This window comes from Giraffa tippelskirchi, chromosome 1 (genome assembly GCF_054371585.1).
Source record: "Giraffa tippelskirchi isolate mGirTip1 chromosome 1, T2T-mGirTip1v1.2.pri, whole genome shotgun sequence".
NCBI lineage: Eukaryota > Metazoa > Chordata > Mammalia > Artiodactyla > Giraffidae > Giraffa > Giraffa tippelskirchi.
The window spans coordinates 12,258,841-12,285,993 of record NC_137275.1 but is presented as its reverse complement, the minus strand read 5'-3'; the positions used below and the strand labels follow the sequence as shown (position 1 = coordinate 12,285,993).

At 40.4% G+C, this 27,153-nt stretch overlaps 1 protein-coding gene across 19 annotated transcripts in view; it reads left to right on the top strand.

Moving 5' to 3' along the window:
- The window catches only part of STX18 (syntaxin 18), a 109,709-nt gene that overhangs the window by 3,134 nt on the left and 79,422 nt on the right, over window positions 1-27,153 (top strand). For 4 of the 19 annotated variants that reach the window (XM_081492291.1, XM_081493536.1, XM_081492466.1 and 1 more), the window contains exon 2: window positions 792-1,087. The exons of 9 other annotated variants lie outside the window; for them this stretch is intronic. In XM_081492291.1, the coding sequence (XP_081348417.1) occupies window positions 1,082-1,087 (6 nt within the window). In that variant the 5' untranslated portion in view covers window positions 792-1,081. Of the gene's footprint in view, window positions 1-791; window positions 1,088-2,958; window positions 3,049-10,081; window positions 10,182-27,153 lie in introns of all 19 variants that reach the window. 6 more of the 19 variants (XM_081493113.1, XM_081492868.1, XM_081493887.1 and 3 more) reach the window with 4 other exon arrangements.

Here is a 27,153-nt window from a genome sequence, read left to right as displayed (position 1 = left end):
TTGTAAACTACCTGGAGGAAGAAATGGTAACCCACTCCAGTGTTCTTGCCTGGAAGGTCCCATGGACAGAGGAGCCTGGTGTACAGTCCACGGGGTCACACTAAGAGTCAGACATGACTGAGCAGCGGAGCACCCAGCACCGTGTAAACTAACCTGAGGAAAAGAGGAATGTTGTAGCTTGTATACCTGGGAAACATAGGAAGGAGCTTCTTTCTTTAGCTCTTATCCATAAAACTCCAGAAAAGGGCACTAGTTGGTTCTGCTTGGGTCCTGAGCCCTCGTTAGAAAGGCATTCAGTTGTGTCTGACTCTTTGTGACCCCATGGACTGTAGCCCACCAGGCTCCTCTGTCCATGGGATTCTTCAAGCAAGAAGACTGGAGTGGGTTGCCATTCCCTTCTCCAGGGGATCTTGCTGACCCAGGGGATGAACCCAGGTCTCCTGCATTGCAGGCAGATTCTTTAGTGTCTGAGCCATCAGGTAAGCCCCGTAATGGCTTGGCCAATAGATGGGTTGAATGCTGTGATAGCTGCCCCACCAGAACCTTGAAAAAGGGAATACTGTGTCTAAAAATCAGGGAATAAGGGATACTGGGCAGGCAAAACTAACACATGTTCTTTCTAGTCCCTAGCACAGTGCCTGACCTGCTTTCACATTACCTGCCTGGTCTTCAGCTCCGTGTGGAATAGAAAAGTAGAATTGTGGGAGTTTGTAATGACAGGCTTCATGTGGGAATGTGTCCGGAGGTGCCTCTAGAGGGCAGTTCTTTCATTCTTTTATTAATTTATAAAGGTTACAGAGGCCAGGGGAAGCAACACGCAGTAAACCAAGACACCTCTAAGCAGCCAAACTGAGTGTGCACGAACAGCGGGAGCCAGCCTACGGGACGTCAGGAGACCTGTGTCCTGGCCCACGTTCAGCCACGAGGGGCAGACCGCCTAGTCTTGCTGCGCCTCAGTGTCCACCTTGCTAAAACTGACAGCTTGGGCCATGACTAGCGATTTAGCAGAGATAACTGTGTTTACCCCTAAGTTAAACAGTGGCTCTGAGTATTTGTTGGGAATTCTGTTTTCAGATTAGGCATGCAGGTGAGTTTTTCTTTGTTTATTATACATTGCTTTTGTGAAAGCCAAGTGTCATTTATTTTTTATTTTTGTAGGAGTGCATTATCTTGAGTTCCTGACTTCAAATCAGACTTCTTACAGCAGCCCAAAGGCAAATGGTCTGTTCCCCGCTACCGACCCAAGCGCCCCTCCTCTCACTCTGCTCCAGCTGCCCTGGCCTCCTTGCTTTCCTCACACCCTCCAGGCATATCCCCACCTCAGGACCTTTGCGCGTGTTCCCTTGACCTGGAACACTTCTCTCCCAGATGCCACATGATTTGGTCTTTAGGCCTCTGCTCCTGTGTTCCCTCAGTGATTCCTTCCTCCACTGCCCTGTGTGAAGTAGCATCCTTTTTCTCTTCTTTACTCTGCTTTATTCCTGTTATCTAACATATTGTGTATCCGTCGACCTGTTTATCCACTGGAACATATACTTCATGAAAACAAAGGCTCCTTATGTTTTACAGCAGTGCAGGATAGGTTCTCAGTAAATGTTTCTTGAATTAATGAATGAGTGCTACTTACTGTGTCACTTTGCTTTGAATTTTGGAGCTGGTTGATCTCTGTCTAAGGCTCCTTCCAATTCCAGAAAATGTGTGAGCCTAACATGATGCCTTAATATTATATAGCATGTATGTACACTTAGGGGCTTCCCTGGTGGCTCAGATGGTAAAGAATCTGCCTGCAGTGCAGGAGACTCGGGTTCCATCTCTGGGTTGGGAAGATCCGCTGAAGGAGGAAATGGCAGCCCTCTCCAGTATTCTTGCCTGGGAAATACCGTGGACAGAGAGGCCTGGTGGGCCACAGTCCATGGGGTCGCAAAGGGTCGGATATGACAAGGTGACTGACATGCACACACGTACACTTAATCCAGTGTCTGGAGTAAACATTGAATAAATAGTAGCTTTTATTATTAAGATTTAGTTCCTACCTCAAGGAGTTTATAGTCAAATGGAGAAGTGGACACATAAATAGCACAACAACTCAAGTAGAAGTGACAACTGTAACACCAAACATTGATACCCCAGGTCCTTCTCCGTTTTCTTCTGAGATGCAGTGTTGACCTTGTGTGCCAGTCTTTGGAGCCATAAGTGAAGCTGGGAACAGGATTATTATCCAGAATATTATATTATTATTATTATTATTATCCAGAGCAGCTGGAAATAGACTTTATTCAAGGATTGAGTATAGTCCTACTTAAACAGAGTGTCAGTTGAGGAGAGCATGGTTCAAAGAAGCAGTATCAGGCAACAGGTGCTACGGTCAGTGAGAAGCTTGAGATAGGGCCACACAGGACAGGAATAGATCAGGAGACAGTGTAGATTTAGGAGGCAGGCTCCAAACAGGACGTAGTCTGTTAAATCATATAGACTTTTTAAAAATTAATGTAGGATTCCTTTTGCAACTGATACAAAGAGCTGTTTTGTCTAAGGCTGGGATGAGAGGGCTGGGAAAGAGAAGTTAATTAGTCAGCTGCCTCTCTACCGTCCCCCCCTTCTCCTTGAGGATTCCCTTTGGAACCACCTGTAGGGCTCAGAGAGACACAGTCTCACTGTGTTAATATTCTTCAGGGTCTCTTTTAACTTCATGATGCTCTGTTTTTATGGATCTTAATAATCAAGTGTATACTGTAAGCAGAACTCAGTGCTAGAGACTTTTCATGATATAAATAGTGAATCGTTTGTGGGGACTGCACTTTCGAATTTTTCCAGGGCTTATGAAGACTATAGCTTTTGAAATTACATTTATTCAATACTAATTGGTTTATTCCACCTCCTGTAAGCATTGGACTCCTGGTAAGTGTCAGTCATTGTGAAGACATTAAAAAATTATGAGATCTATGTCCCGGCTTTTAGGAAATACAGATGAAGGGTAACTGAAGCTCTTTGAGGGAGAATCAGTGGAAAAACAAACTGGACTTTGAAGGACAAGAACCATTCTACCAGGTAAAGGAAGGGGGTTAAATCACCTTCCTGGCAGAGGGGGGACTGTGAGCGAGGGCACTGGTATACAAGAGCCAGGTGGCTAGGGGGAGCAGGGGCAATGCTGGTGTGGCTGGAGCCCTTTCCTGGAGGGGGCCTGGGAGAAGGGCGGGGAGGCAGGAGAAGAGGCTGTGTTGGATTAGGTTAGAGCAGACCAGCTTTGGGCCACAGGCCTCATCCAGCCGCAGCCAGTTTTTATAAATGAGGTTTCAGTGGAATGTGATCATATTCATTTTAGGCTATGGATGCTTTTGTGCTACAGTGACAGATAGAATGTTGGCCAGACCTTGGGCAACAGCATCGTCAGCAATGCTAAGGAGTTTGGACTTTATGCTGTAAGCTATGTGAGCAGAGGCAGGAAAGTTTGTATTTGTATTTTAAGATGATCAGCAATATTGCAGATGGGTTTAGAGTGTTAACAGGACTGACATAGGAAAGCTTATTAGGAGGCTATTGCCGTGGTCCAGGTGAGAGCTGATGAGCTAGTGGGTGGAGTAATGACTGGATGAAGGAGATATCTAGGAAGTGAATCTTTTAAAAATGTAGCAGTTGGTGGAGTTAGAAAGAAGAGGTAGAACAATTCCCAGCTTTCTAGTCAGAAAGTTGCATGGTGATAGGTACCACAACGTTTTCTTCAAAGTTAGAGTAGGATGCCAGTTACTCACGCCTTTGCTTTCTCAGTTCTAAACAGTGGAGAATAGATCCACAGAGCCCAGGGGCCACTGAAGTTTTATTGAGACAACAGTGAAAGCGTTAGTCGCTCACTCGTGTCCGACTCTTTGTGACCCCATTGACTGTAGTCCACCAGGCCTCTCTGTCCATGGGATTCTCCAGGCAAGAATACTGGAGTGGGCTGTCACTGCCTTCTCCAGGGGATCTTCCCGACCTAGGGATTGAACCCAGGTCCCCCAAATCGCAGGCAGATTCTTTACCGCTGAGCCACCAGGGAAGCTCATTGAGACAACGGGTGGTGGGTGACTCCCCAGTGGTATTGCTTCTTGGAAAAGCTGGATTGGAGAGCATAGCTGGAACCCAGTGGGGTCCTCTAGTTGTGTCATACTTAGAACTTAGAGACGGTTGAATCTTTAAACTGGACACCTAGTACCTGTGCCCAACCGTCACCTCCCAAATCCAGCGAACACTGGGCTTTACCTCATTATGGTGGCAGACACAAGGAAGTCCGCGGCACCAGACTGTAGATGGGGCTATTCAGCAGGGCCCATTAGGGGCTTCTCTGGTGCCTCAGCTGGTAAAGAATCCGCCTGCAATGCAGGAGACCTGGGTTTGATTCCTGGGTTGGGAAGATCCCCTGGAGAAGGGAAAGGCTACCCATTCCAGTATTCTTGGACTTCCCTTGTGGCTCAGCTGATGAAAAAATTCACCTGCAATGCAGGAGACCTGGGTTCAGTCCCTGGATTGGAAGATCCCCTGGAGAAGGGAAAGGCTACCCACTCCAGTATTCTGGCCTGGAGAATTCCATGGACCGTATAGTCCATGGGGTTGCAAAGAGTTGGACACGACTGAGCGACTTTCACATTTAGACTCCAGGTTTTTATACAGACCTGTTCTCAATTGTGCTTTCTTTATTCTTGAAAGAAATTCATCCTTGTGGTAATGATTGTATCACTTATGTATTCTACGTACGTATTGTAGAAATATGATTCTCAGGGATAGTCATCAGTTGACTTTCTCCTTTATTCCAAGAAAAATCTGGAAAGGGTCAAAGAGTTCCCTCTTTTCTACTAGGATAGGGCTGCCCAAACAGGTCCTCTCAGGGTGACCTTTTGAATGAATTCTTCCTGTCCAGGGTCTCATTCTATCTTGCAGACTTGAGAACCAGATTTGTCAACATACCAAGGACAGAACCATTTTCAGGGCAGGTATCAGCTGAGCTCACACCAGCTTGTGTACAAGACAGAATACCAGATTGTTCATTTACTTTGCTATAACTAATACTCAGAGAGATCCAAATTTTGGAAAGTCAGTCATTTTTGAACTTCTGTAGGTCCAGAACTCTAGGGGTTTACATACCTGATCTCAATTAATTTTTCTCTGTTTAGAGGGATAGAAGTATAATATCCTTAGGTGATTTTACAATATTGATTGTATTATGAATAATACGATTATGGAATTCATACGAACTTGATGTTTGAGGTTTCTTGTTACATGGAAATCTTTATGGGCTCCCTCTGGTGGGCAAAGTATCAGTGACGTTTACAATGGTTAATTATGGCTTGTGTTATGAAAAACTTACTGTGTTTTAAACATACTAACTTTAAAATTGATGTAAGAAGAGGCCCCTTCTGAACCCTCTAAAAGAAAGTGAATAAACCAGAGAAGTGAAAGTATAATGTGTTGAATGAACTCATATAACTCGGATATGAAAAGCTTGCCACACACTTGTAATTTTAAACTCAGTAGTACTTTTTTCTTCCTGACTTTCAGGTTCTCAGAGTCTATAAATACTAGAATTTGCCCTCTACTTGCCACAGTCTAACATATGCCTATTTGTCAAAACTTTCTTATGGAGCTCATAAGCTATATTTAACCAAGAGAAGTGAGTCTTTTCATTTCATAATGTTGTACACATTCCTGTTCACTTTTTTGGACACATGATAAGAAAATCCTGGTTAAAATCAACATTTGTTTTTTATAGCCTAAGTAGAAATGACAGGTTGTTGCATATCTTGGCTGGGAGAAACTGAGAAAGGAATTAAAGAGCATAAGTTTTGAATTATAAATACTTTTGGACTTTGCCAATAATTAATTATCTGATCTTGGAGAACTCACCTAACCTCTATTTTTGGTTTTTTGTTTGCTTTTTTTTTTTCCCATTTTATTTGTTTGTTTAATGAGGAACTTTCACTAGATTATTGTTAAGTATCTTTCCATGATCTGTACTCTTCTTTCTTAAACTCCCAGAATATATTTTTAAATGCCTTTTACAATAGTAACTGCCCAGCACTTTGTGATATTCCTCCCTGACTTTCTGTGTATTTAGAATTTTTCACCTAGATAAAAAGAAAAAAATTTGTTTTTCAGAGTTCTCATTTGGTATAATTCCACAAATGTATGTGATTTAGTAGTGATTATGTACTCTTGTAATGGGTTTTATCAGTGGGGCATGTTTTTGAAGTTGACTGATTTTGAAATCTGATTATAAAAATAGTAAATGCTCATTGAACAGAATAGAAAAGAAAGTGAAGTTCACATATACTACTTACAGCCAGAAATAATCACTGTTTTAATTTTGGTATATGTATTTTTCAGACATTTTTCTTATTTTAAAAAATCCAGAATTTTTCTACAATGCAGTTTTCTAGCCTCTCTCTCTTTTTTTGGTCACATCTTGTCTTCTTTACCTAATAACATATTGTGAACATTTTTCTATGTCAATACATATTGTTCTTGCTGCCAATTTATTTGGCTGCATAACCATTAAAAATAACACTATAGAATAAAAATCTCTTACCTAAAAAAATAATTATAATTCATAATTTATTTACCTGAACCTCTGTTGAAAGATATTTAGGCTGCTTTCAGTTTATCACTATTTTAAATAAATAGTACATTTTTACCAAATTTGTTTCAAATATATAAACTCTTTAAGAAAGGCAAAATGTGTATCATTTCACTTGTTTTCTGTTTAATCTTTCCTCAAATGTAAAGAATCAGATGCCCTAATTTGATAAAAAGAAAATTATCCCTAATTTGGGGGGAAGTGTTAAATGTATTAGAACTTATTTTGGTTCTGGGGGTGGGGGAGTAGAAGAGGGGTGGGGGTAGGTAGGTGGTGATGAGGAGCAGGCTAACAGGAAAACTTTGATATGGGGCCAGAGCCTCGAAGGGCAAGAAAACTGGGAGGTGGTGAGCTTGAGTGGGTGCATTTCAGTGACAGTAAAGACACTGGCTAATTGGGCCAGTTAGCTTCTTCTTGGTCGGTGGCATGAAACAAACTTGGGGAGGCCTCCTGAGCTTTTATACAGAATAAATGTACAAAAATCAGTGGCCATCCAAATCTAATGACCGCTTAAAACCTAATGAAATCACTTACGGTAATAACAAAAAGCACGTCTAGAAATAACCTTAATAAGCAATGTAAATGCCCCATTTGAAGAAAACTTCACAGTTTTGTAGAGAGAATAGAAAACTTGAATAAATAGGAACACATATTGTGTATGTGGAAGGAAGTGCTGTAAAGACAGCGGTTATTCCTAAATTAATTTGCAGATTTGGTGTGGCTTTAACCTAAATTCCAACAGAAAGTCGTTTTGAAATTCATCTAGAAAAGATGTGTGTAAATAGCTAATTAATTTTTCAGGAAGAGTATACGTGTTGGGGTGGGTGTACCAGCCTTACCAAATATTAAAACATTTTAAAGCCAAAACCGAATGTATACATGTATGGATCATATATGATTTATTTGTGTGTGTGTGTAACTTTTATCTTGTATTGTAAATCAGTAAAATTTACAATAAAAAGAAGATTGATTCAGTGATTTGGGGATAATTGGTTAGCACTTTGGAAAAAAGACTTTTTTTTTTTTTAGGTCCTTGTCTTTTACTATGCACACATTAAATTTCTAGATGGACCAAAGATTTACTCGTAAAAGCCAAACTGAAGAAAACAAAAATTAACCTATCTTCTAAAAGCGGGAGGTCTTTCTGAGTTTAAAAATTCATAGCACTGGACTTGATAATGGCATTGATTTTGATGATGGCAGCTCTCACAAGACCTTTACACTAAGACACCATAGCATTATTCCCAGGTATAAGAAACTGTTAGGTAAATACGGCATACTGAAGAGTTTGTCATGGCATGAGAAGAAGTGCTCATATTAAAAAGTTACTACCAAAACCACATGCAATTAAAACTATATACCAAATCAAAAAACTCTAGGCATGGAAATATTGATTAGAAGAGAATGCACTAAAATGTTAACAATGGCTGTTTCTGGCTAATGAGATGATGAGTGATTTATTTTTCTATCTTCCTGAATTTCTTTAATGAGCACATATTACTCCTGAAATGAGAAACAAAACAGAACAAGTAAACCTCCAGGCCGATGAGTTTTTATTTGCTGTGAAAGGAAATGGAAAAGAATTATTATCTTTTGATTGGAAAAATGTCATGAATAAGCAGTATCTAATTATATATTAAATGCACAACGGAGAGGGCCCCTGTTTAAAGGAAGTCTGTGGTAAATCTTTTGTAAAGGGAGTAATTTTCCTGTAACTCAGCTGGATTTTCAGTTGAGATTTTCTTAACCTGTACAAGAAAATCATCCACAAATGTTTCATTGATGTCTTAGCTTTCTGGTTGTCATTCTAAAAAATAATAAACCGATAATAATAGCTACCACTTGTTGAGCACCTATTCTAGCTGGCACTTTGCTAAAAGCTTTATCATTTGGTTGGCTATCCTTACAACTTAGGTTCCCTTACTCATAAAGAAACCAAGGTTCAGGAGGTTAAGTCCCTGCCCACGATGGTGTCACCTTGATGGGCTTGCGCCCTGTTCCTGACATCTCCCGCCACCTCTCCATGCACACACCTCTCAATACAGGATTGTGTGTGCATGTGAGTGCTGTCCCAGGACTTTGGAGCTGGGCTCCACTTGGCATTGCACAGGCCGGATCTCTGGTGGTTTTCTCCTAGCACGTTGTCATATCATCTGCTGTCTTAGGGAGCATGTTTTGCTATATAAACCACAGGTATTCGAAAGTGCCTGACTAGCTTTTGGGGAAATACAGCTGCCTCCAAATCAAACTCTCTTTTTAGTCAATAACTAAATAACTAAATAACTGCTGCTGCTGCTAAGTCACCTCAGTCGTGTCTGACTCTCTGCGACCCCATAGACGGCAGCCCACCAGGCTCCGCTGTCCATGGGATTCTCCAGGCAAGAACACTGGAGTGGGTTGCCATTTCCTTCTCCAATGCATGAAAGTGAAAAGTGAAAGTGAAGTCGCTCAGTCGTGTCCGACTCTTAGCGACCCCATAGACTGCAGCCTACCAGGCTCCTCCATCCATGGGATTTTCCAGGCAAGAGTACTGGAGTGGGGTGCCATTGCCTTCTCTGACTAAATATCTAAAAACTGTGTATTTCTTAGAGGCAGTGTTGAGATCTGTTTTGGGGGAAGGGGTTGTGGTTTTAGTTACTGAAATCATTGAGAAGGAAGGAGACCCAATTTCTACGTTATATACAAGTGAGAGAGTATCATTCCCTTTTCTGTTGTCGGGACAGTCGTTTGTTATTTATTTGTTTATTCAACAGTGAGTCCCATGGAGGACTCAAGCTGAGATGACTTTCCAGAAGTGTTGAGGTGAGGCAAGGGCCCAGGCCTTTGGAACCACTGGTCAGTCATCGGATGAGGGCTTCCCCCAGGGAGAGGCCTTCGAGTTGGCTGGGGCAGCTTCATTCTGCTGAGAACATTCTGCTTGAGAGAGACTCAGCTGTGAGGCATCAGCAAGCAGTTTTTCTGGAGGTTGGGGGAATGAGGGCCTTCATCCTGAAGGCACAGCTCTGCCACACTACCTATTTTCGAGTTGTGAGGACTGAATGAGAGATTTCATGTAAAACTGCCAGCATTGTATCTGATACATTAGAGATACTCATTAAATGGCAGCCGCTTTAATATCAGCTTATGTGTATTGAGTATCTGCCCATAAACAAGGAAGGCACTTAGATGGCTCTTTGGACTTGGAAGATGAATAAGACATTTGTTTTGCTCATTAATATGCTAACAATCTAGAAGAAGGCATTCATTCAATCGACAAATATTTATCGAGCATGTGCTGTAAGGCTGTGCACTGGTTTTGATCCTGGGAATGTTTGTGTGCTTAGTCATGCCTGACTCTCTGCAACCCCACGGAATGCAGCCCGCCAGGCTCCTCTGTCCATGGGATTCTCCAGGCAAGAAGACTGGAGTGGGTTGCCATTTCCTACTCCAGGGGATCTTCCCGACCCAGGGATTGAACCTGCATCTCTTGCATTGCAGGTGGATTCTTTACCACTGAGCCATTCGAGCAAAGATAAGACAGACAAAAATCCCTACTTCTGTGGAGCTTACAGTCTAATGGAAAACCTACAGTAAACAGGTGAAAAAAATACTGATGTCAGGTAGTGATAACTAAACTCATCAGACATACTCATAGGTAATTATAGAAATCTTCACAAGAGAAACTTTGATAATTCAGAGAACAGAGAGATTACTTTTGGGTAAGGTTGGAGGGGAGGTGTCATGGAAGAGACGACATTCAGGTGGGCCTCCTAGATTTTCTGCATGTAGAAATGGAGAGAGAAGATGCAGAATGGAACACATGACAAAAGCTCCAGGAGTAGGAAAGCACTCGATGGGTAGAATCTGAGGAAAGCTCACTTATCTGGAAAGAGTGTGAGAAGTAGGCAGGAGATGTTCCCTGTATTATCCCATCGGCCCCTGTCTGTCCTTTCCGCTCTGCGTGCCCCAGGAGGCCCATCTGTACAGAGCGTGTGGCCGGTGTCCTTGTTCTCTGGCTTCTGACTGGGTGCAGGAGTGACCCTGAAAGATTGTGACAAAGGGAATTCATCCCCGTGGACAGAATGTTGGATGGTTCATCTTTGCCTTTTTATTTAAGGTAGCTTTTAAAGGTGATTTGGAGAAGGAAATGGCAGCCCACTCCAGTATTCTTGCCTGGAGAAGCCCACGGACGGAGGAGCCTGGTAGGCTACAGTCCATAGGGTCGCAAAGAGTCGGACACAACTGAGCGACTTCACTTTTAAAGGTGATACATTTCTCTCTCTATCTCTCTCTCCCTCAACATTACAATAGGGAAATGTCACGAATTTTAGGCTCAAACAGATTTTCTCTTAGTGATGTGGCTGTTCATACTTTTCTTCCAGATATGACCTGAAAGGCTAGAGGTGGTAAATGGCTCTCGTGGCATTTTGACTATAAATCTGAACTGGAATGGAATCTGTAACCCATTATCAGATTCTGAATCAATCTGCCTTGTCTTTCTCCTGTTTTTGTTTCAGTGAAATGTGTGTTTTTATTCTGTCAATGGACAGTTTACATACCTAATATACCTAATATTAAGAGGGAATTATATAATGAATACTTGATGTGAGAGGGACTAGTTAAACACTTCAACTCCAAAGGATTCCATTAAAGTAATAAGGAAATTACATTTAATTTTAAATGATAGAAAGATTTTTTAATGTTATTGCTATTAAGCATGTATTATATACACTCAACCCATTTTTTGCAAATGAATTCCCAAAGCACAATTCATCTTTATACAGGTGGAGAGGAAATATTCTTACCAAGTATAGTTTGATGTCGTCTTCTTAACTGTGGAGAGAAACATACTTTTCCCAAGAATAGAATGTGATGGTCGATTGGAAACTTTGGGAGTTACAGGCTTTTAGCTCTACCTCTTGAAATAAGAAAATATATATAAATGGGTCCCCAGATGAAGGCTTGGTGGGGTCCTTTATAGCCCTAATTGACTCCAGACATAGAGGCCGTGATTTGTAAGCAAGCAGTGACAAGAGGAAGTTAAATCAAAATTAAATTAAGGGAAGGAAGAAAAAAAAAAATCAAGAGAGGTGGTGAATTTTCTGAAGGCTTCTAAATACTTATCTGTGGGTAAGTGGGAGATCTGTGACTGTATCTCAGTTGTGTCAAAGGATGAAATCTGGAAACATTTCAGTCCTAAAAAAGTACTTTCTCTCTTTTCTGAAGTCTTTTTGGTATTCATTACTTGGTACAGTTCAGTCAACACACACACATTGCTTCTATACTTTTCCATGACTCAACTGGCAGTAAAAAAAATCAGCATCTCCCAGATACACAGAGGAGGTGATATTTTGGGAGGATTGGTTTTTCTGTTTATATTTTGACTTTCTGTTATTGTTCAGCCCATGTGACTAAAATTGTAGGAATCAGAGCCTCCCGGCTGCTCAGCCATTTCTGCACTCATCTCAGTTTCTCTTTTGCTGGCCTCCCCTGCCTGGTGAAATCTCAGACCCAAGAGGACAGGGACTGGGACCTGCTCCCTGCCCCTGCAGACGCAGTGCGGAGTTGAGCACATGTTTGTGAAGTGAACCAGGGCCTTGCGTCTCCTCTCTTCCTCATCTATCCCACTACCAGCATGTGGGCTCGTACCCTCACCGTCTTGAGCCTGAGCTGAGGCAACAGCAGGTCAGAGGGCTCCCGCACCTCCACCCTCTCTCAGAGCCATGCCGCTGTGCAGAAAGTGCCGCATTCCTTATGTTCCTGAGCTCAGAACTGTTCAGTACTGCTCCTTCCTCAGACAGTGGATTCTGTTATTTGGCTGGTGTTCAAAGGGTTTCATAAAGCTAGCCCCACCCACTTCTCCAGTTTTACATCCCACACCTCCCTGTACCATCCACCAGCTTTAATCAAGGGACTCTCTTCACAGGCTCTTCTGCTCTCTTGTCTCCTTGTCTGGCACTCCTGCTCTTTCTCTTGCCTCGACAGCTCACTCCTCTTCACTTAACTCATATGCTACCCATCTTAACAGGGTAGAAGAGGAATCTCTTCTGAATTCAGAGCTTTTGCTGTCTGTATTACTCATGAACCCAGTAGCTCCGTGTGGCTTATGATAGCCTTTGCATTATTGTTTGTTGTTGTCATTACTTTCTGAAGATGAATCGGGCAGTATCCTGTCTAGCAGAGAGACAGGCACTCACATGTTGTTATTTAATAATTGCATCGTTGCTTAGCTTTCCAAGTGCCGTTGTATTGTCTTCCAAACTATGTTATTTACTTTTGAGCATGGGAGATGGAAAAGGAAAGGAAAGGAGTGAGTGAATATCTCTTAAATATTTCCTTCAGTGGCTTTAGTAGCTAGGGCTGCAGCTATTAGGCAGGATAGTCACCCATCTTACTCATGTTTGCCTTCCCAGCGCCCAGCCCCGCGCCTGGCCCATAAGTGGGGAGTCAGTACATCGTATGTGACTAAATGAATCAAAAACATTCTCAAATATTTGTTTACTAGTTTGACCCAGAGCTAAATGAATCAACATGGGTGATTTTCCATCTTCGAAAAGCCATAAAAATCCAGTTTCTCATTTAGCTTTTTTCACCATTAGCAGTTCTCCCTCCAGCACTTCTTCCTTTTGCCTGCCTTCTGCTTCATACTGAAATGTAAATCAATTTCCTCTCCTTCTTTCCCCTGTGAAATTGGAGAACAGCTGTTTAGTCACCTCCTTATAAATAACCCTTCAACAAGTTGAATTGCCTCTAGGACTTGCTTTCTCTAGATTAAATTATCCCAAAGCCTTTTCTTCTCTCATAAAGGCCTTTTCAGAAAGAAACATTTGTTAATTTTTATTTCTTTTTCTAACTCTTTATAAGACTTTATTCTTTTCATAAATGTACCATATAGAATACCCCTGTAAGTACCTGGTTAATGCTGTCTGGAAAGGAAGGCATCTTGCATCTCCTCTTGTTTGCGCTTTGGGGTATCCTGTTAACCTTTCTCCCTGTTGCCTGTCAGATTTAACTTGGGTGCTACTCTCACCCTCTTGTTTTGTTTCCTTTTTCAGTGCATTTCTTCAAATGTGAAGCTTGATTTTCTTCCCCAAAACACTAACTTGCTGTATCAGTAGTCTTACAAGTTACAGAGAACCCAGTGCAAAATAGCTTAAATGATGAAGGGAATTTATTGGTTTGTATCACTGAAAAGTCTGGTAATACAACTTAACCTCCAGCGTGGCTGTGCCCCGGGGACAAAACAGTGTCACCAGAAGCCTTTTTTCTCACTCTCTCTGTTTGTGGTGTTAGCACCTCCCCTCAGGCCCCTGCAGGCTCCGGCTTTGTGGTGGCTATGGATCCGCTGCACACGCAGAGCTTGCTTGCCAGACTACCCCACCCAGAGGAAGTGAGAAGCACTTTTCCTGGGAGACCCGCTGGAATCCTGGGGCTGAGGCAGATGCTGCTCCTTAAACCTGTCCCCAGAGGCCTGCTTAGGACCCAGCTCTGCAGCCAGAGCAGTGCCACACATGGCTGAGAACAGGGGAAGAATGTTCCAAGGAAATTTGGGGAGCTGTTCCCAGGAGGAGGGCAGTGGGCGTGGGTGGCCAATCATCGACGTATATTGCTCTGAAATTGTGCTTCTTCACTCTGCCTTAGACAGATTATTAATACTGCTTTGCACTGGAGGTGTTTCTGGCATGAACTCCTCACCCACTCTTTACTGAACACTCTGAGTAGAGTATGCCCGGCATGCAACTAGGTTTTGTGTGTACAACCACGAGTGAGGCAGTCCCTGACCAGGAGAAACTTAGTCTACGGAAAAGACAGATGAATAGGCGAATAGTTAAAGCCTGTTGTAGTAAGTGCTGTTATCAGAATGTATGTGGATACAGAGGTATTAATAGAAGTGAGGGACTCAGTGGGAGAGGCTTGAAGGGGGAGAGCTTCATAGGAGAGGTGAGTTTTGAGCTAAGCCTTGCAGGGTAGAAAGGATTTCCCTAGAATGGAGAAAGAAGGACATTATCCTCAAGGCCATGGCAAACCTTAAAAAGTTTCCAGCAGGGAACTGGCAGGATCAGGTATGGATTTTAGAAAGATGGTTCTGCTGCCGTTGGTAGATTCAGTGGAGGCAAGAAGGACTGGCAGGGAGGAGAAATAATCAATAATCAAGTTGCAATAATCAAGTCTGAGCCAGACCCAGTGGAGGCCTAAACTGAGTCAGGGACTATGGGGACAGAGGACAGGTTTAAGATATATTGACAGGATTTGGGACTTGTTAAGTGTAGGAGATGAAAACCGGTCATTCTAGATGAATTCAAGGTTTCAGTTGTGGGTGACTAGATGAGTTTAGTTCAGTTCAAGATGGGTTCAGCTTTGTGGTTCTTTGAGGTGCCTGCTGAACCCAAGGGGCGCATGTCTATCAGGCAATAGTAAATACAGAGGGGGACCTCAGGGAAAAGTCTCTGAGCCAGAGACATAGATGGGGAGAAAGCAGAGTATAGGTGGAGTGTAGATATCACTTCTTCCTTGAGGAAGGAGTGAGATTACCCAAAGGGAATTTCAAATGAGAAGAAAAGAGGGCTGGAAAGTGGGGAAGAGGAACATTTGAGAGGCTAGGAGAGGATAAGGAATCAGAGGAGGCCGTGGAGAAGTTAGGCATCTGGGTCTCCCCAAATAATAGACCTCCTCTTGCCTTGATAAAGGCAGTGTCTCCTGGGAGATTGGTGCCATGGTGGTTGGTTAGGAACGTGGACCCTGGGCTCTACTTCCTACTGGTGTGTGACTTGTGGGCAGATTACTTCATTTCCTGATCTATATGGTGGGAATAAGTGACAGGGAAAGTGTCAGTCGCTCAGTCGTGTCCAACTCTTTGAGAAACTCATGGACTGTATCCTCTGTCTATGGAATTCTCCAGGCAAGACTACTGGAGTGGGTTGCCATTCCCTTCTCCGTGGGATCTTACCAACCCAGGGATTGAACCCGGGTCTCCTGCATTGCAGGCAGATTCATTACTGCCTGATTCACCAGGGAATCCCTGTAAAGTAGTACCTAATTTTAGAAGATTAAACGAGCAAATCACTTTGAATGTGCTTGGCACATAGGAAATGTTATAAAGTGTTTGATAAAATAAACATGGAAATCAATCAGTGCATGTGCCTTGCATTTGTGATTTGTCTGCCTCTGAATTTACATAACAAACTAATTTTGGAATTCAGATTTACATTTCTACCGGCCAGTTAATCTGAATTCCAAAATTAGTTTGTTTGGACTTAAATAATTTATTCTTCTGAAAAGTCTGGTGATTCCAGTGTAAACAGTGCAAGTATCTGACTTCTTGAAGGTTTTCCATATTATTTATTGGATTATTATTATTATTATACTGGCTATTAATTTGATGTACCTCTGACTTTGATATACTTTGTTTCTTCCACACTTGATGTGTTTTAAAATTGTTCCTAATAACCTCACAGCATACAACTTTCTCTTCTTTCTCTCTCTCTCTTTTTTTCTTCAGATTTTCTTCCCCAGAATCATTCTTATAAAGTTCTGGAATGCTCTTTGAGTTGCACCCCCGCATTTTGGTCAGTTTCTGGCATGTTACTTTTAATCAGGCTACTTTTTTCATCCATCTGTAGAAATTGGCAATATTTTCAACTCCTCTCCATTATGGTCAGGAATACGACCTCGCTGTCTTTTCTTCTTCCTTTTGCTTTTTCCCAAGTAAATGTCTTGAACCACTGATTAGATCCAAGTGCCCGCAATAACATAAGCAGGCATGAAGCTTAAATCCGATGTGAAGCGGTGTTGTACAGGCTGTTACTCCATTAAAGTCCTTCAGAGTCTAGATTAAAATAGAACAGTATTAAGAGTGTGAGTTTGTCATGAAATCTCTAACACTTGTTGAACCAGACGTCGTGTGTGTTCATTTTTAAATAACTGGGTGGGTCACTTTATTTACTTCTTATGAACACAAACACTGATGCTAACAACTGACATGTGAAAGGAAAACAGGCGATAGTGATGAAAACCATTTAATGATTAGTGAGGAAACAAATATTGTTTAATGAAAATAAAAACCATGTCTAAAGGGCCTAATGCTGACTTTTGGAAATATAACCGTGTTGCGGTCTGTTGTGTTCTCTGTGTCCTGTACAGTAGATATTGTTTAAAATTGCTTGGGAACTGGAGCTTGCAATTGTGAGCCTGGAATGTCCTGCAGATAATTAAGTTGTGGTCAGGCTTTGGAAAAATAAAAAGTTCTCGAACTATGATTTTATAAACATGCTACAATAACATTTCTTTATATTTAACAGTTTCTTATAGAAAACTGATACTCTCATGAGGCATTGATTAAAGGTAAAACATCAAGAAAGAAAAAATATTAAATTAAAACTTCACTTAGGATGTTGACAGTTGGCTTGTAATATTAAACAGATGTGTATGTTTCTGGGGATATTCTTCTTTCTGAACTGAATTGCTAAGTTGTATTTTTTTTAAATGACAACTACAAATTTTTGATCAGTTAATAATTTTAAATGCCCTTTCTACAATCTTCTGCATTCTAACTTCATCTGTAGTTTGAGCCCTCTCAGTGATATAATGATTGGTGAAACCTTTGCTGCCTCTTCTGAAGTCTTTCCTTTTCTTTCTTTCTTCATCATCCCCAGCTCCTCGTCTTAAAGCTTAACTGGGCTCTTCTGATTTGATCATGCATTCTTGGAGATTGATTCCTTGAAATAATTTTAGGATCACGGAGTGGAATTCTACCCTTTTAGATTTATGTCTGCAGTTTACTTCTGTATAAGCTTCACGTTGGCATTTGCATGCACAAGTTGACCTACATTGTGGTATTATTGTGTTTGTGTGGTCAGTCGTGAAGGCTTCATGCATGATACGTCTGTAGAGCCAGCCATGCAGATCGGCCGTATCCCCATGCTGTGGGGCCAAAGAAATGTCAGTGAGGGGACCTAAGGGAAACATTAGGCCATGGAGCGAAATGAGATACAGTCAACTCCTCTTTTTGCTTCCAAGGATTTCGCCATATAACCTAGAATGTAGTAGGGACAGTGGACGGGGTGGGGTGAGGTGAAGGGGTGGATTGGGTAGGTGGGTAGACATTGGTAAATGGAGGAGGAATCAGGTCAGATTTTGCAGGATGAGGTGAAGATATTTTGTATCTTCAAAGCTTCTTCATATCTGTTCACAAGACTAGATAAATTGTTCATTTTGTTTGGGCCGATGAAATTTTTTCGTTCTGAAGATCATTTTAATTGTTAAGTCTGACGTGTGGACAGCTTAAGTTTTCTGAAAGATACATATCACAGGGCAGGAGTCTCTGATTAACCTGGGGAACAGTCTAGTTGGTTTGGGTAGAATTATTTATCTTGGAACTATGTATTGTTTGCACAGTCTTCTTTTTGGAATCAGTGTTTTTTCTTGCAGATTCCATTTGGGAAGCTCTGTTTTGGGGCCTAGTATTTGGAAGGCATTTCCAATAAACACAAAGGCTCACTAGACTGTCTGAACAAATATAATGACATATTTTAGCTTACAAACTTTAACCTCAAAAATAATGAATTTAGTTTTAATAGCAAACTATTTAAACATGACTGTTCTTAATATCAACAGTGTAAATCATTTTTAAATGTCCTATTTGTTAAAATTTGATTTAGAAGCAAAAAATTTTCTTCTTATAAAAAGGTGGATTTTTATGTGAAAGGGCTTGACAAGTATGTGTTTCAGGTGTTTGACTTTTGTTTTTTGGATCGCTGTTTTGGAAGTATTATTTTCTATTTTGTGTGTGGGAGAAAGGAGAGCAAGTTTCTGTGTTTGATGTCTTAGCAGATTTAATTGAATCATTGCCATATTCTCCTAGAAATTTGTGATGCTAATTAACAGTACCCTTTTGGAAAGAGTTGGGAACTTTGAGCTATGTGCACAAGTACTATATAAATTTAGCATAATTTGTTATTCTAGAGCCATCCGTTTTAGCGTAAGACTCTGAAAAGCAGTAAAACGTATCTGTTAAGGTTTCTGTCAGCTTATTTCAGAGCTTTGTATTATTTCATTCCAATTCTCTTCCAATATTTTTCTGTGAAGGAGAGTTGTAAATATTTTAAATAGTTCTGTCTAACCAGAATTAATACCACCAGATATAAGTAGAAAATGCTGTTTCATTTTACCACTCTTACTGTATCATAAGCTAACTCACTGTAAATGATGTTCTTTTATAGATATTTTGGCCTGGCTCGCCAACCCTAATTTCAGTATTATGCCTGACTTAGCAATAAGCTGCTATGATCAGCTACAGTGAATTGTATTAGGTAGGCTTTATTTTCTGTGGCAGGGTGGTATTGCAGTTTCTCCCACCCCTGAGGTGTAGAAAAGCATGGTCCTCCTGTTGTTTTTCAGCTTTAATGTTTAATAACTGTGTCTTAGGAAAAAGGAAAGTGGGAAGCTTTTCAAGATAGGTGGTGATGAAAGAATTATACCGTTTGAATTCCTTCCATCTTTTAAACATTTCATTTGATCATCCGTTTTTCTCTGTACAGTGATTGGATCTTCTCAGCTGTTTCACAGATAATGAATTTGATTCTGTTCGGGAGACAGAGTACATTGCTAGTGTTTGCAGCCTTCATTCTCTTAACTGTGAAGTTACTGATTGGGAAATGGAAGACCCTCATTGGTCCCTAGTGGTCTGAAATGAGAAATGCATCTCTGGAAAATTTCATTTGAACTTTCCGCAAAGCTTAACATTGCATCAGAAACAAAAATGTTAATAATTTTAGGTAGATTGATTGGTTTATTTATAGTGTTCTTTGAGCTATAGTTGTAGTTACTTATTTTCTTAATCTCATTGAAAATAAATGAACTACATATAAAAACTTGGGAACTGAATTAGCACCTGTATTTCAAGCCACTTAGGAAATGGAAGAAAATTCTGTAAATGCTTGTGTAAGTGCTAAGTAGATTGAGAAAAATCTGTCAGAAGCTTTCTCTTTGTCATTTCTTTGTTAGCTTTATCATGCTTAATTTTCATGAAAATAATGTGTTTGTTACTGTGGTCACACCGTGATTTAGCTTTGGCTTATGTATGATATTTTATTGTCCCTGTCCTGGAAAATTATAGCAGTTTTTATGAGAAGTGGTTTGTGGGTTCACACAACCCACTTGGAGTGCCATTCACTATAATCTCTTCTAAAAGGACCATAAAACATCATGTAAATTGTTTAAAAAGGGAAAGGCCTTTTTTGAGAAAGGCTAAGAAGAAATCTTTCCAGGCTTTATTTCTTATAGTTAGCTTCATGATTTTAAGCTCAATTTATTTAAAGCATTAATGTTAAAAAATAAAATGCACGAGTATGTGAGTAAAGATGGTTGTGAGCTAGGGCTAGGCTAAAACCGGGTGTTGATGCAGAATAATATGTACCAAATACATTATAATATTTTAAAATGTGTTTCACGTGAGTTTGGAAATGAAATTAAGGAAGAAAGGAAAAGAGGGAGGAAGGAAGCAGGGAGGGAAGGAAGGAAGGGCGGAATTAATTCACAACATGAATCTTTTTTTAAAAAAACCCTTGTGTTCTCTTAAGTAGTTGTGTGTCTGTGGTCGACATTAAGGCACAGTTTTTGGTAATCAGTCTTGTGAAACGCATATTTAATTTCACAAACAGATTTACCTAGAGAAACTTCCCTCCTTGGCAGTTTTACCATTTCGGTTGGCTTGTTGCACTCAGTTTATATACACCCTTACGAAGAAAGCATAGAACAGCACAGTAACAGGGCCAAAGTTCTGTCATGGTTTTCTGTACAAATGCCTTATTCCGATATTATCTTGGTTTTGTGTATGAGCTCTATGGAGAGCAAGGACGGAAATTGTTAATAATTTTCTACAGCATTTACATGGTACTCTGAGCTTCTAGTCACTTAATACAGATATATCTTATGTTTAGGAAATTTTAGTAAGAAAATCCATACATATGTGAAATATAAAATAGAGGCAGCTGTTCATTTTGCATGAAGATAGAACAAATATAGAATAGATTTAATTTAAAAAACCACTTAGTACATGTGAGGCTGTTATAGTTGCAACAACATTTATGGGAACACTTATAAATGAAATGATGATTACTGTGTTCATGTAAATAGTCACATAAACATTTGCTTCTGCAAAATTTTCTGTTTATATTAGTGTGTTAAAAAAAACCTAAGATTATCTGGGTGGTTTAGAAACTCCTTGGTTTTGTGACAGGAGGAGGTTATAAGTGGATTATATTTATGCATCTTGAAGAGAGCATCAGAAAATTGCTAAATTCTCTTGAACATGGCTGTAAATCTTTCTGTAAGTATAAATACTTCCTATTTGCATGTATAATTTCATGAAGAATATCAACTTAGGTTTTATTAGGTGACTGTAAATTCTCCTTTCCCATGTGTGTTAAAACACACACAAAACCAACTTCCTAAAACATATCAAAACTATTTGGAATTATTTCTTACTCTACCCTCTTTTTTTTTATTTTTCTTCTACTGAGATGTTTCTATACTATCTAGACTGCAGAGTAGCCAGCTAAAATGAGTTTGGGAAATAGAAAATGAAGGAGATTTTAAAGATTTTAATAAGAAACAGGAGAGTCTAACGTGATCCTGTGCAAGGTGGGAACTAGGTGAAGGCTGTCCTGACAGGCCTGCAGCCTTGCTGCCGCTGGTACAGAACTGCCCTCGGCTTCCAGCTCTTTTCAGGACTGGGGCTCCTGTGCTGGACTTGGGAGCCCCTGTGACCAAGTCTTTCGCCTGAGAATCTATCTTCTGTGGTTAAGTGCGCTTAGCAAGGAGGACTTTTTGTGGCATTTTAACTGAAGCTATTGGTTATGCCGCAAATTTTATAATTAAAAACTTTGTCTCTAGCCCTATTGACTAAATTGTTTTAACATGAGATGGTTGGGAATAGGATAGGCAGGACGCTGAAGGGACCAAATACCGGCCTCTCCAAGTTAGATATTATTTTCCTCTGAGAATTGATGATACGTTGCTGTATCATGGCATCATTATTATCGTAAGTGATATAGATTTGCTATCTTTGGGGGTTTTCTTTTTTTAGATTAGGAAGTCGTTTTTCTTTGTGTGTGTGTGTGTTTGCACAGGCAACGTACTTCCTAGTCATTTGCAGTTACTAAATAAAAATACATAAGAAGAGTCAAGTGAGTGTTATCTTGTTTTACAAATTACTCAGTTGGAAGGAATCTAAACTTACTTTGCTTACAACTTTCGTCCAAAATGTAGAAGTCCTTGTTTCTGTTTTTCACTTGAGTCAGAAAATATTTTTCATGGACTTTAGATGACAGTAAACTATTTGTTATTAAATAGCTAATTTTTTTTTTTTTCTTACATGAAAATCCTCATCAACATGATCAATTCCTGTCAGAGAAGGGGCACAGTTTTTTCATTTATTTCCCCAAAACTGCAACTTCAGAAAATATGTAAGAGATGTAGCAATTAACCTACATGCACATTTATAATACTAGAAAATGGGCAGCTAGTTACATTCAAAGACAGGATCTGATAGGCCCAAATTGCTTAAAACATCACAGTTATTGAAGATCTACCCTAGGGAATTTGAGAAACCATTTAACAGATGAAAGTACATTTTGAAAAGTCTGACCTTACAGGCAATCATAAAATGAATCAAAACAGTGCTTTTTTCCCCCTGAAATGTACAGAGCCCATCTGTGTCTAATCCAGTAATTATAGACTGTGTTCAATTACCTTTTCAAACTTGGAGCAGACTGGAGACTAGGCAGTGAACAAACATAGGGTTTTGTCTAGACCTCAATTGACCACAGTCTAAAACTTGAATTTATATCTAATTTTATTTTTTGTTTGGTTTGATAGTTCTTAAAGGATTCATTTTTGCTACTTGGTTTTACCTTCTTAGATTTGAGATATTGCCTTTTCTCATCACAAAAGCTTGTGTATCATTGATAGCTTATGCTATAATCAGATGTGTGTTTTCTGAATACTTTTGTCTGGAAATCAATAATTTGCACTGGAGAAAAGACTGCATGGGGTAGGGGAGAGAGTTGTACTCATGAGTAGTATTTTTTGAAAGTAGCCTTTAAAATGTTGCTGCTGACTCTTTTTTTATGTGCTAGGAAAAGAATTTATTTTCCTCTTAAACTTAGAAAACTATAGTTGAGATAATTTTAAATTGCTTTATACACTTAGTAAGATGTTTTAAAAAATACATGTAAACTGCTAAAATCTGTCTTTCTTTTATCAAATGTATTTTACAACTGTTTTTCTCTTTATACATTTTTATTGCATTTGCCTATCAGACAGATATCTACTATAAGACATTGTATAGATTTCAAAATCCACTTCAAACCATTTCTTTTCAAGTCAGTTTATGATTTGATGAATCTTTGTGTGAGAATTAACCATGAGCTGCCACAGCCAGTTCAAAATATTTAAATTGTATCCAGGAATCTTGGCACTTCAAGTTTTTCTTAAAACACAAGACAAACAAAAGATCACCAGTTTTTAGAATGCTTATGCAATAGTCAAAGCTCTTTACCCCCTCATTATTTAGTATTCAAGTCATTCACATCCCAGTTAGCATTGGAAACCAATGTTCTGAGGTATTTATTGGAGTCATCATTGCATATTGTATTGTGAATTTTTTCTAGAAACTTGATGACCGTTCCTAGTGTGGGTTTTATTTTTTTTTTTTAAGTTCATTTAGGTCTCACCATTCTAGGGAAGTTTTTAAAGACTCTGTTGTAGGGGAGGGAAATAGTTTTATTTGGTTGCATGAATGAACTTTCTGAGAATTATATGGGGAAAATGAAACCTGAAGAGAATTACAAATACCATATGCTTAATAATTCCTTAAGACATTTGCTCAGTTACTCTAGAACAGTGTGATATCTTTACCTTCTTCCGGTCCCCATGCTTCTTAGGGTCCTCACAGAGAAGGTTAAAGATTAGTCTTTCTAAGTAGGAACTTAACAGAGACACCATTTGGATCCTGTCTCATTCCCTCCCTGATCTGATCCACTTAAAATGTTCCCATGTCTACCCAGATTTTCCTAGACCAGCACTCCCTCCTAGTTCCTGCTTCATTATGTGATGTTTGGGCCACTGACGCGCCCTCCTTCATGGCATTTAGCCTGGCTTAAGTTTTTGTATTTGTTTATTAACCTGTTTAATGCCACTCCCACTGGACTGTAAGCTCTTTGAGATCAAAGGCTGGATGTGTGCTACATTCTGTTGTCTCCCGGCACCAAGCACAATGTTGCTTGTGGCAGGCATTTGCTTCTTGTTGGCTGAATGATGGGTGAATGCACCGTCTGCCTTACTTTCATCCCATTCTCCCTGACTTGGTCACCATGTCCACACTCTTTCTCAGATCACCCAAGCCTCTCTTAACCCAGTGTTCGTCTTCTCTCCTTTTCTTTTTGTGCCATTTCCTCATATAGATCTTATTTCTCTTACCAAATAACTCTGGCCACGCTGGTGCCCTGCCCTGAAAAACCCCCTACCATTTTCCTTTCAGCCAACCAATTACTCTTCTTTTTACAAGGTGATCCACTCCTCAGAAACACTATTGCTCCAAGTCATACTTGTACTTGCCTGGTATTTACACTTGATTGAACATAGCCTTGGAGAAGTTATTTTTATGGTTGAGGACATTTCTTTATGATCTGTTGATACAGAGCAGTTAGTCTGGGTTGGGCTGTGTTGTTATGGGGCCCACATGAGGTCTAAGTGTGAATAATACCTAGTATTTCTTTACAGCGTTCCAGTTTACTGGTTGTTTTCACTCAATTCTCACAGTCCTTTTAGGAAGTCCTCCCTGTTTCAGAGATATGAGTGAGAGACATAAGATTCAAAGAATCCAAGTTGACTCATAAACCCCAAAGCTGCAGGACAAGGATTCAGATCAGGGTTTTGTCACTCGGTAAACTCTTTCTGGAACATCAAGATTATTTGAAAATACGTTTTATCTTTACAGACGTTCTTTACACTTAGGAAACTGTTGGTTTGTTCATTGACTGAAGTGATGCAGCCCATAGTTATGTCTGTTGTACCACTTTTTGAGCTCACTGCAGCTGGGTGACTGTCTCCCTGACTTTTGCTTTTTAAGGGCACTGGCCACATCTTATTCTATTTTCAGTCCACAATATGTAGTCATAGTAGAAATGCCAAGAACATTTGTTGAGTGAATATAGAGTATCAGGGCTTCCCTGGTAGCTCAGCAGTAAAGGATCCACGTGCAGTGCAGGAGTTGCAGGTTTGATCCCTGGGTCAGGAAGATCCCCTGGAGGAGGGCATGGCAACCAACTCCAGTATTCTTGCCTGGAGAGTCCCATGGACAGAGGAGCCTGGCGGGCTACAGTCCATAGGGTCACAGAGTTGGACACGACTGAAGTGATGTAGCATGCATAGTGTATCAAGTGAAAGAAATGCAATCAAAAATAAATCCTTAACTGACATAGATAATATCTAAAACATTCTGCTACAAAGGCAGTACAGTGTGGTGGTGAACACCAGAGAGGCTAGAATCCAGTCTGCCCAGGTTTCAAGCCCTGGCTCTGGCACTTTCTCACTATGTGACCCAGGCAAATTACTTTGCATCTGTGTGCATCAATTTTCTCATCTGAAGTGGGGATTATAAACCTACCTGTCTTATAGGGATGTTTATACACACACGTTCAGAATAGTATTTGACTCATAGTAATGCTCAATAAATATTAGCTTTAGTTTAAACAGACCACATAGGACCACTGGGCCATAATGATAGGCGTTCATCAACAAATATAAATATAATTGATTGTTGTGTGTGTTAGTCACTCAGTCCTGTCTGACTCTTTGCGACCCCGTGGACTGTAGTTTAGTCCTTCTCCCCCAGGCTCCTCTGTCTATGGGATTCTCCAGGCAAGAATACTAGAGTGGGTTGCCGTTTCCTTCTCATATCAGTAAAAATAGTGGAAAACTCTTAAGGAGCTGCTGAGTAATTTGAGCAGCCCGCATCGCATGAGACAGCCTGAGGACGCTGGGTGGAGGGGGGAGTGCTGAGCACTGGTGCGCGGGAGAACACTCACCCAGCAGAACGTGCCCGGCGCGTCTGTGCACTCTGACACGCGGATGTGTGTGATGTCCGCATATCCCGCAGGTCAGGTTCAGAGGAGAAGGGTGCTATGAGATGCTTCTTTAGACAGGAGCCAAGGATATGCCTGGGCCATGCCCTCAGAGAGTAAAGGATATGGATCAGAATATTCTGGCTCCCGAGCAGGAGAGAATTTTGATTAAATAATTGGCTAAGTATCATGTAACAGAGGGAAGACCAAGAGGGTTGACTGTGTTAATTGGTTATCATGTAGAGAATAGTTTCATTGAAGACTTAGTTGAGAGAAGCCGGGTCAGAGGGCTTAAGAATAAATAAACCAGTGTCTTGAAAAATCAGGGCAAAGTGAACCATTCATTCAGGGCTCTTAATACTGAAAGACAAGAGTGAAAGAGCTTTAAAAGGTCATAGAAATCACATCTAACTCTTAAAACTCTCTCTTTCTGCCATAACCAAATAGCTGAATGAACTTTGTTTTTACTCTAATTTTTTTTAAATGAGAACAATGATAGGATAAATTTCATTCACAAAGTCTCTGTTTTCCATTCAAACTGCACTGTCTGTTGCTGTGTTTGACAAATTGATTGCTTAACTTATGATAATGTTTATGCAACTGCTTTCCTCATCTGCAGTGAAAAGACTGAGAAACGTTTCTTTGATTTGTGTATCTACAAGTCCTCCTGATTTGTAGAGAAGCCTTGAAGCCTTTACTTGACCACTCAATAAAGAGTTCTTGAGCACTTTCAAGGGGCTGCTCAAAGCAGAGACGCCGTAATGGACAACTCCTGGCCTCGTGGATCGTGAAGGCTGAGGGCTGGTGGTCATGTCTCCTTTGATCATCATGTCTTCTTCAGGCCCCTCCTCTCCCTCAGTGGAAGCTGGAATCTCACAGTTCTCCCTCTAGTAGTGAACTCTTACGTGTTTGGATGGTTTTCTTCTAGGTCCTCGATGTTTTCATCATAGCCCTGCCCTCAGATTGACATGAAAAAAAAATTTATAAAAGCAATGATTGAACATCCGTCTTTTCTAAGAAAAGATAGAAGTTTATGGTTGTCTCATTGCAGCCAACCAGCATGTTATTACTGCGCTAGCAAGGAGACACCGCAGACCTCTGGCTTTGTCGTTGAGTGCTGGGGTACTTTTTACTCATCAGAGGATTAAGAATCTCGTCAGTTATTCCGTTCTGTTGGGTGCCTGTTATAAAATGTAGAAATGTGATTTTTTTACTGACCTTGGAATTTTTAGAGATTTTCAAGGTGCCATGTTTAAGTAATCTACTGATGGACTTTGAAAATATTAATATTAACATTCCTATGTTCTGCTGGCAAATGTAGCCCCTAAAGTCAGCTCTAACACAGTGATATTCAGGAACTGAGGAGAGAGGTCCCAACTCCGTAAAGCTGACTGAGATGACTCTGCAGGTTGAAGTCCCCCACACTTCTCTGTCGCTTCAACTCTT